The 8,538-nt window shown below is 39.8% G+C and overlaps 1 protein-coding gene across 1 annotated transcript; it reads right to left on the bottom strand.

The window, feature by feature from the left end:
- Positions 1-285: 285 nt before the first annotated feature.
- LOC101956194 (olfactory receptor 10V1) lies at positions 286-1,215 on the bottom strand. The gene has a single exon (XM_005331545.2). It carries the CDS (start codon positions 1,213-1,215, stop codon positions 286-288), a length of 930 nt encoding a protein of 309 aa, XP_005331602.2.
- Positions 1,216-8,538: the final 7,323 nt, after the last annotated feature.

Raw genomic sequence — 8,538 nt, 5'->3', positions numbered from 1 at the left:
AGATTAGCACTATAAAGTGCCAAGTATGCACTAGCTTTCAAACAAATGTTGGACATCATGTTGGACATCTTGGACATCATGTTGGCTTCGTTTTCAGTAAGACAGTGGTATTAGTTTTTTTTTTTTTTTCTGCAAGTCCCAGCACAACAGGTCATAAGTCTTAAGAGGACATTGCTGGTTTACACACGTCATTCCAGCATAATTATTGATAACATCCCATTTCACTCTCAAAAGTATCTCTATTTTAAGTGAATCCTAGGGTTTGCCTAAGAACGAAAGTTCTACCTAGAACTTTCTCAGTGTCTTCTTTAGGGCATCTTTCAGTTCCTTGTTCCTCATACTGTAGATCAACGGGTTTAGAATGGGGGTGATAAAGGTATAGACCACAGACACCACCCGGCCCATCTCAGGAGAGTAACTGGAACTGGGGGACAAATAGATAAAGCTGGTGCAGCCGTACTGCAGGAGGACCACTGCGATGTGAGAGGAGCAGGTGGAGAAGGCTCGGTGGCGCCCTTCTGTGGACCTGATTCGTAGAATAGCTGCCACGATGAAGACGTAGGAGACGGAGATCAGGGACAGTGGGAGGCTTAGGACCATGAAGCTGATGACGTACAGGGCCGTCTGGTGAACACGGGTGTCGGCACAAGCCAGGCGCATGACTGCGGGCATGTCACAGTAGAAGTGGTAGATCTCATTTTTGTGGCAGAACGGGAGATGGAAGATCAAGATGGTTAGTGGCAGTGACAGCAGGAATCCCAGCACCAGGGACCCCACCATCAGCTCCACACACAAGGACCAGCTCATGATGAGGGTGTATCTCAGGGGGTAGCAGATTGCTATAAACCGATCATAAGCCATGACCGCCAGTAGGACACAATCAGCTCCTCCCAAGAAGACAAAGAAAAACATCTGAGTGCCGCAGCCAGTGACCGAAATGGGGGTTTTGCCCATTGAAAGAAGGTTGGCCAACGCCAGGGGGGCAATGGAAGACGTGTAGAGGATTTCCAGGAGAGCCAGGTTAGCCAGGAAAAAGTACATGGGGGTGTGGAGGGAGTGGTTGATGTGGACAGTGAGAGCAATGGTGGCATTTCCACCCAGGCTGGTCAGGTACATCGCTAAGAAAGCCACAAAAATCACCATCTGCACTTTGGGGTCAGGTGAGAACGGGCGGAAGAAGAACTCTATTCCTGCTGTTTTATTTATCCCTTCCATGGGTAGTGTGCGGGACCTATCTAAGGGAGGATGGCACGAGTGTCCTAGTTTTCTCAGCTGCTCCGTGTCAGAGCACTTGCTGAAGGGACCCTGGCAGCGACCTGCAAACCTTCGTGTGAGAGGAGGTCATTTCACCTGATGATCCACACGTTTGTCATTTCCTCGTCTGTCCTCTCCATTCCCCGCCCCAAGTCCCACAGATTGAAAAATCCTTCCTTATCTGGCCCGAGAGTGAAAAAAAAAATTATTTTCCTACCCTACCTCATACATCAGAATTCCTCTAGATTTCCTCTTTAAGTCGGGTGAAGTGTGGCGACTCCTTCATCTACTTTGTAAGCTAGCTGTGACTGTTAAAAGATGGTTCGTGAAAAACATCTTGACTACAGATGCATCTGCACGGCCTGATGGATCCATGTGGTATAACTGTTTGGCTTACCTGAAGAGCCGAATAAAATCTTAATTTGGGGATTTTGATGGTGGGATAAACAGAGAAAGAAGAACAGTGTTACACTCATCATTCACAGGCAGAGGCTCTGCCTGGAGCATAGGTATCTGTGATTTCTGGAAACGTTCACACTGGTTGTAGCAGAACCAGGGAGGATCTGTTGATACCTAGTCAAAGAACAGACTCCAATATCAGATGCATTCAAACAAAAACCATTTTTCCTTACAAGTCATTCTTTAAAAAAAAATGTTTTTTTTTAGTTGTAGATGAACACAGTACCTTTATTCTCTTTATTTATTTTTTATCTGGTGTTGAGGATCGAATCCAGTGCTTCACACATGCTAGGCGAATGCTCTACCACTGAATCACAACCCCAGCCCCACAAGTCATTCTTGAATAATAACTTTTTATATATGTGTAAAGTGACTCTCCTGGGTACTTTTTGGAAGAAACTCCTGTGAACATTTTTGGGCAATGGCATCCAGAAAAAAAAACAAGAGCCAAAGCTGGATCCCTTTACTGTCAATAGGTTAAATCATCAGGAGTTTCTTTTTTCCAAAGGCCAACAATGGCAACACACAAGGGATTTCACATGGTTCAACAGGAGACTTCTACAAGTGAACTCTGAGTGTATCATGTGAAACATTCAGATGTTCAAAAAAGTTACCACACTCCTACAGCAATAATAATGGTCATTTTTATTGTGCCCTCACTAGCATTGGTACAATGTGCCAATCATTTACAGGCAAAATCTCCCTTAAGGTGGTTTTTCAGTTCTACAAAACAGGTACCTCTTTATTCATATTTTTTTTTCGGATAAAGTTTTAGTGTTTAAAGACAGAGAAGGAATTAATTTCTAAGTCAGTCTGAAATCAAGTCTGTTTCTTTTTAGAATTAATTTCTAAAGCAGTGCATTATAGTCATACATAATAATGGGATTAAATGTGACGCATTTACACGTGCATACAACGTATTCTTGTCCCTGTCTTTCCTTCCCTCTGCCTCCCCTTCCTCTACTCTCATGGTCTCCCTCATATTGTTACGACATCCAACTTGCTCTTTTCTCCAATTTTTTTCTCTCTAGTCAAGTCTTTCGATCACTAAAATAAACTGTCTCAGTAAGCAACGCACCAGGTACAAGACTGAATGATACATGTCTGAGGGAGAGAAAATTCTTTAATTGCAATTGTCCTTTATGGACAAACTGTCATGCCACCAACAGCCCCTGAATCACTATGAAGTCACCCCAATTTGTAAATCTTCTTTTTTGTTCCTTTTTCTTCCTTTCTCACCACATATGCAATCAATGACATTTATTTTAATAGATACCTTTGACAAAGCTTTATGAAGTCCCTACTCTATACAAAGCATAGCCTTTGTTCCTGGGAAAAGAGGGAGAAATGTGGAAAATCAGAAGGCTCCTACTTGAATGAGAGATACAGTAATAAAGTTGAATTCAGTTAAGTGCTGCCATAAAACAAAGATGTACTAGGAGAACACGGGCAATAATGCCTTTTGAAAAATCACATAACATTACAATTATTTTTTACCTTTCTATTTATTTATTTATTTTTATGTGGTGCTGAGGATCAAACCCAGTGCCTCATACCTGCCACGCAAGTGCTCTACCACTCATAACCATCACCCCAGCCCTACAATTATCATTATTATTATTATCTTTTAGTTGCCAATGGACCTTTATTTTATTTATTTATATGAAGTGCTGAGGATTGAACCCAGTGCCTTACACATGCTAGACAAGCGCTCTACCACTGAGCCACAACCCTAGCCCTATGATTATTTTTAATGCATAGAGTTTCCCATGTGAAGGAAACTTCTGGTCCTTCCTTTTATAACAGAAGTAGATAGTTTTTTATTTTGAACATCTACAAAGTTGAAATTTGGAATGATGGTTACATTTTAAAAAGTTGAAGAGTCCTTGAAATCACATCTCTATATCAGAGCTGATTAGTATTGAGCTCTGGTTATCTGATTTAGAATGTGATTTTTCTGAACTTTCTGAACAGACTTTTCTCTGCCTCACATCGGTTTGAAGATCAGGTTGGAAGAGGGTTTCACAGTATGTATTCTTTGAATTTACCTTGAGCTCTCTGGATCAAACACTGGTCCTAAGTAGGAGCTGTACTTTGACTCTTACTACAGAAAATTCCAGCTTAGCCTCTGCTATCTGCCTACCCCAAACCTTGGCCTAATTACAGAGGATTTTTCTAATATGATCTGAGGTCTAGGAGTAAATTCTTACCTTTGGATGGGCCCATAGAAACTTCAAGCCATTGCAGATTTACATTGATCCTTTGCTGAATGCAGGACTCCAGGGATCTGCTTCAAGGTCCTACTGTCCTTAGGAGATGTCCAGGTTGGGCATGTTGATTACTGTTGGATCTCACATCGATGATTCAGGGTACTATGTTGAAATGCTTCTTAAACCAGATCTGATTCCTACTAGATCAATTCTACCCTTTTCTTCTTTGTACAAAGTGACAGGCAGGTTTTACTTATCATCTCTCTGTAGTTTGGAACTTAACCTTTCAAGTTGCGCTGCTATTCAGACTTAAAATTATCATCAAATAATGACATTTGTAACTAACCTGAATAATGAGTCATCTTGGTCCCCTGAGGTGACTGAGCTCTATTTGGGAAGGGTAAATCAACAAGATTAAACACAGTGTACCTAAGAGTTAAAAATTGCATCAGGATTATTCCATTGGTACATCTTCCCTAGGGGCTGTATTTTAGTAAGTTCTTCATGTTTTCAGTGATGAGGTCAGTTGGGGGAAAGAAAAAATATTGTTTTCATTTGACTTATCTAGAAATAATTTTAAAAAGGGAAATTTCCACACATAGCCTTATTTCATTTTATTTATTTATTTTGTCACAACCACAGTATCTCCTGCACTCTTTGCCTCTGGGAAATAATTTCCTCCTAATTTTACTCCTGTCCCTCTGATATTCTTTCTTAGTTTGCTTTGCTGGCTTGTCCCACTTCCCTAATTTCCACCCAAGCTGGGGCTTGGTCCCAGGTCTTTCTTTCTACTTGCGTATCTTTGTAGGTGATTCAGCTTTAGTTTTTTTGGCTTAAAATATAACGAATACGTGTTTCTTCTGCCAATCTAACCCCACCCACGAACTCCAGCTTGTGTATGAACTTGTCCATATGACATCCCTACTTGGGTTACTAACCAGTATCTCTCATTTAACAGACTGAAGTAGAATTTTAAGTCCATTATTCCCTTGAGAGTTAGGTATTGGGCCATTCAAATCCTGACCGTCATCTCCAAATAAATTTGTTAGTTGAAATCAATGAATACTAATGCTTCATTAAATTTCATGGAAAAGATTTGGAGAGGGGCAGTTTTTCTATCAGTATTTCTTTTTTTAAAATTATTATTATTTGTTTTAATTAGTTATACATGACAGTAGAATGCATTTATATACTTTGATGTATCATACATAGATGGGATATAATTTCTCATTTTTTTCTGAGCATACATATTTACATGGCCATACAGTCACATACATACATACAGTCTCAGTATTTCTTGGAGAAATGATAGATCATCTTGGTCCCCCCCCCACCCCCCCCCCCGCTTTCCTAAGTCACTCATGAAATAATAGAATTACAAGGAATTTTAGAGGTCATCTAGTGATTGTCACGTTGGGTCTCCAAATTTTTATAAGATCTTTAATATTATTAAGAATTCATTAGGCTCTTCAAGGTAATTTTAATATTCAAAAACTACTAACAAAGTTATACATTTTCCTGATAACGATAAACATACTATTATTATTATTATTTATTTTTTTGTTTAATTTAAAATATTCTATTAGAGCTGGGTGTGGTGATGCACACCTGTAATTCCAGTGGCTTGGGAGTCTGAGGCAGGAGGATCATGATTTCAAAGGCAGCCTCAGCAAAATCGAGGCACAAAGCAATTCAGTGAGACCCTGTCTCTAAATAAAATACAAAATAGGGCTGGGGATGTGGCTCAGTGATCGACCCCTAAGTTCAAATCCTGGTATTCCCTCTGACCAAAAAAAGATTGTATTAGGAAGACCAATTTTCAAGAACACAGAGGTTTGAAGCAATGCAGAAGAATGGCAAAAATCCCTGGTCTGAATTCAGGATGACTTAAATTCAGATCTTGTCTCAGTCATTCAGTGGATGTATGCTTTTAAGTTAATTAACCTCGGTACCCTGATCTGCAAAATGAGAGTAACAGTACTGTTTTTCACTCATGGGGCAGTTGTGGAGGTTGAGTGAGATGATACATGTGCAGTGTTTATCACAGTATCTCACAGTTTCTTAGCTGGATCACTATTGATGTGGGGTTCACAGAGAAGCTACCGTCAAGTCTGAATGCTGACAGATGCTGATCTAGTTTAACATCAGTAACAATAAGTCTCTTCATTCCCAATATTTTTGACAGGTAGAAATCAACTACACTAGATCATTAACCACAGAGAAAAAACTAGGAGGAAGCAAAGACTTCATCCTATGGAAGTAAAAATACAACTTCTGGTATACATTTAATTGTCTCTGACATATTAGGTTTAATTTATCAATATGCAAGTTTGTTTGAATCAGGAAATCAATCCATCAAAATGTATTATATCAACAAACTCTCAGAATAAAATATTGAAGAGATGTGGAAAAATCTATTTCAGTGAAGATTCTTTACAAAAGCTCTGAATAAAATAGAAATAGAAAATAAACCAATTAAGTATATAATGGTTGACTTATAGTCAATTCTGTAAATTATTTATCCAGTGCTTATTATATGCTCCAAACTGGAAATGCAATGGTGAGTACTTACCAAAAGATTTCTGCTCTTGTGTTGTTGTTGTTATTATTATTATTTTATTTTTTTTGTACTGGAGATTGAATCTAGGGGCACTTGACCACTGAGCCACATCCCTAGCCCTTTGAAATATTTTATTTAGAGACATGGTCTTGTTAAGTTGCTTAGGTTATTTCTAAGTTGCTTAGGGCCTTGCTAAGTTTCTGAGACAGGTTTTGAACTGGAGATCCTCCAGCTTCAGCCTCCTGAGCCACTGGGATTAAAGGCCTACATCACCACACCTGGCTTGTGTTTATGTTATTGATGGCTTCTTCTGAACAAGGACTCATCTCAAGACTTCATTTATCATCCAGTATTCATGATTACATTGTGAAGTAGATACTTACCCTCATCCTCATGATGAGGGAGTTGAGGATGCCAAGGTTAACTTGTCCAGAGTCACACAACTAACAAACAGTGGCACCAAAATTCAAAGCTACACCATCCACTCTGAAGCAGGAGTGAGCTACCTACAGCCCCCAGGCCAGATCTGCAGACTGCTTACATGTTAGGTAAGGTTTAACATAGCCTCAGTCGTTCCTGGACCTCTTGTCTGGGGCTGCTTTCATTTACAACAGAGATGAGTTCCTGTGACGGAGACGGTATTGCCTATGAAGCTTAAAATCTTTATTCTCGGGGCTATGAAACTTAAAATCTTTATTCTCGGGGCTGGGGATGTGGCTCAAGCGGTAGCACGCTCGCTTGACAAGCGTGGGGTGCTGGGTTCGATCCTCAGCACCACATAAAAATAAAGATGTTGTGTCCACCAAAAACTAAAAAATAAATATTAAAAAAATTCTCTCTTTAAAAAAAATATCTTTATTCTCTGGGACTTTGCAGAAAAGTTTGCTGACTTCTGCTGTAGAGTCAACCCTCTGTTATGAGTGGACTCTTCATCCTGGAAAGACTGTGTTAAAAATCTCAGGATAGGCTTTCAATGGTGAAATAACCAAACCATGCTTGTAATACATCAGGCACTAGACAGGACACCCTCCATTACCACAATTAGTCCACATTTTTTAGAGAATCTAAACAATAGAATAAGTCAAGAAAAGGGAATCACTGGTCTCAGATGATATGACTTTATACTTAGAAAAGAATAAGGAATTTTAATTAAGAATCATTGTATTAATTAGGTAGGTTTTGGGTGAAGACTGAGATTTGCATCTGTATCAAGCTCCCAGCTGATGACAATACTGCTGGTCTCTGTACCATACTTTGAATAGAGAGTGTGTCTATTGCAAAAAGGTAGTCTAAAGTGTAGCTTTGCATTCCATCAGATTGAATTCTCTATTGCTTTTCTTTTTTTTAACCTTACTATTTTTGATCAAGTAGTTTGGAAGCCCCAGTTTCATAAGTGATAATAAGTACATGGAATTAGGGGCTGGGGATGTGGCTCAAGCTGTAGCGCGCTCGCCTAGCATGCGTGCGGCCCGAGTTCGATCCTCAGCACCACATACCAACAAAGATGTTGGGTCCGCCGAGAACTAAGAAAAAATAAATAAATGTTAAAATTCTCTCTCTGTCCCCCTCTCTCTCACTCTCTCTTTTAAAAAAAAAAAGTACATGGAATTAATAATGAATAATACAGGTGGCATGTTGCACAGATCTGCCTATAATAAATAGCACCCAGTAGCTGTCAGCTCTGTTAATACCTCTGACAGGTCAAATTTCCTTTGGATTTCTATGTTGGCAATCAGAGGAAATGAAAAAGGCAGTAGAAAACCCCCAAACTACCTGCATTATTTATAACCCTAGTCAGTCATAGCAGTCTGTTACAGAGGAGCATCAAATATATTTTTTCTTGCCTGTATGCAGACCTCCATATAACTGAGCTTCGATGGGGAGGTGGAAGGGTGGGTGTAAGGAGCAGGGCAAGTCTGATTCTGGGGCCACCAATCTTCCCTATGGTGTCAAGCCTCCTGTTTCCCTGCCTCCATTCTGTTCTGCTCTCTTCTCTGCACCATAGTTGAGTGACCTCCTTACACCACAGGCGCTCATGTATTGCTCTTCCTAAAA

This window comes from Ictidomys tridecemlineatus, chromosome 4, assembly GCF_052094955.1.
Source record: "Ictidomys tridecemlineatus isolate mIctTri1 chromosome 4, mIctTri1.hap1, whole genome shotgun sequence".
Lineage (NCBI taxonomy): Eukaryota > Metazoa > Chordata > Mammalia > Rodentia > Sciuridae > Ictidomys > Ictidomys tridecemlineatus.
Note: the sequence above shows the minus strand (reverse complement) of the source record. Positions and strands in the feature narration are given on the sequence as shown.

Excerpts from the sequence above, each read along its gene's own strand:
- LOC101956194 (XM_005331545.2), bottom strand. The coding sequence starts at position 1,215 with ATGGAAGGGATAAATAAAACAGCAGGAATAGAGTTCTTCTTCCGCCCG.